At 62.3% G+C, this 1,865-nt stretch overlaps 1 protein-coding gene across 1 annotated transcript; it reads left to right on the forward strand.

Moving 5' to 3' along the window:
• Positions 1 to 1,422: 1,422 nt before the first annotated feature.
• On the forward strand, positions 1,423 to 1,779 carry EMIHUDRAFT_255718 (hypothetical protein; the record flags this gene model as incomplete). The annotated part of the gene is made up of 1 exon (XM_005771541.1): positions 1,423 to 1,779. One exon carries the CDS (start codon positions 1,423 to 1,425, stop codon positions 1,777 to 1,779), a length of 357 nt encoding a protein of 118 aa, XP_005771598.1.
• Positions 1,780 to 1,865: the final 86 nt, after the last annotated feature.

Below are 1,865 nucleotides of genomic sequence, written 5' to 3' on the forward strand. Positions count from 1 at the left end.
TTAAGTATATTGTTGGCAAATCAAGACACAGAGCTCACACAGAATCAGATAGGTAGTTAGGTTGGTCTTGTTAAAAAGGGCCCAGCAACAGGCCCCACTATTTTGGAGAGTCCAAAGGGCGCGAGTGGCTGTGAGGAGGGAGACCGCCCAATGTGCTGACACCTTGCATGTTGGGCGTTCTAAAGTCCGCGTATTGGCGAGTCACCTCTGCTCCAGTTGCGCCACGCCGACAAACGGGCAGTACATAACATTAGCAGCAGACGGCGCAGTCGAGGTAGCAGTCTACACAGTATTGCTGCCGGAGGCCATTTGCCTTTTGGGCAGTGTGAGGGCGCGACAGGACAGGGGGGGGGGGGGGATAAGCGCGGCTATCGGAGGGGGGGTGACTGTCTCCGCCCACGGCCCTGCTGCTTCAGCGCACCAGGTTCTCATCGGTGGCTTGCACGTCGAAGGTGACGACGGCTGGCAGCGTCGCGGGCACTGCTGGCACCGCAACGACGACCGCGTCGGCCACACTTTCTTGTGCGTGCGCGGACCGTAGCGGCTTGGTGTCGCTTGGCATCGCCAGGAGGTGTTGAGTCGAGATTGCGGCCGGTTTGGGACGCCGAAGATAGCGAGCAGCAATAAAATAAAAAAATCGGACCAGCCGGGGGGAATGTTGTTGATTTGGCCTTGGCATCGGCCCTGGCAGGCGGGCACGCGGGACATGCACACAAGCGCCAAAGGGGCGCAGCGCCGACCTAACCCGTCGGCGCAGGTGGAGATAGTCCCGTCGGGTTCCCCTGCGCGCGCGCGCGCGAGCGCGAGAGTAACCCCGAGAGAGCCAAGATGAGCGGTGCGCGCAGGGGTCGGCGTGGAGGGCGATGAACGAGCCGCGCGGGGCGCCGCCTCACCGCCGCGGGCTCAACGCCTCAAAGTGGCGCAAAGTGAGGCGGCGCTCCGAGCGAGTACGTGAGCCCCCGTGGCTCCAACCAGACCGTTTTCCTTTTTTTGAGCAGGGGTGCCGCCGCGCGGCGCGCACGCGGAGACTGGCCGCGTGCGTGCGCGCGGCGGTGGGTGGGGTGGGGCTGAGCCCTGGTGTCGAGGTGTCGAGGCCTGGTGTCGAGGGTAGGTGGATGCCACGCACTGCGCGATCAGCCATCTTGGTGATAGGGTTGAGAGAGAGAGATTTTTAGTGTAGGGTTGTGCACCTTGATTGAAGTAGCCAACGCTGAGGGAGGGTGTAGAGGATGTAGAGTGTAGAGCACTGTAGAGCTGTAGAGATGTAGAGCGCTGTAGAGCGCTGTAGAGCTGTAGAGCTCTACATCCGCCGCGTGACGAGGCGGGTGCGTTGTAGAGCGATGTAGAGGCGCTCTACAACGTGAAATCTCTACAACAAACTCTACATCAAAAGCGGCGAACGAGGCACGGTCGCTCTCCGACATGAGGCGCGTTGCACTTGCCAGTGCTGCCCTGGCCTTCTGTCTGCCCGCCCAATGGGTGGCAGGTGCCTCTGCTGCTGTGGCATGCCTCACGGCTGCGACTGGCCGGCGCCTCGGCGCGTCAGCTCAGCTCGGCGTAGCGATAGTGGCCAGCGCAACTCGCCTGGACTCAACGCTCAGCCAGGAGCTCCCGCACGCGCTGGCGCGAGGCATAGCGCATGCAACGCGCAGCAATGCTCGCCTCGCCTCGCGCAAATGCGACCGTCCTTGCAGCCGACAGTCCACCGCCTGCTACAGAAGCACTGCGACGAATGCGGCACCGGCGACGCATGGCAGGCTGGTCATGACGCAGTTATAGGGTGTTGTCACCGTCAGAGTGACTCTCTGTGTGTCAGGGATAGTCAGGGCCGTCCATCAGAGCTCCAGTAAGCTGGAGACACCCCA

Source organism: Emiliania huxleyi, assembly GCF_000372725.1.
Source record: "Emiliania huxleyi CCMP1516 unplaced genomic scaffold EMIHUscaffold_3804, whole genome shotgun sequence".
Lineage (NCBI taxonomy): Eukaryota > Haptophyta > Isochrysidales > Noelaerhabdaceae > Emiliania > Emiliania huxleyi.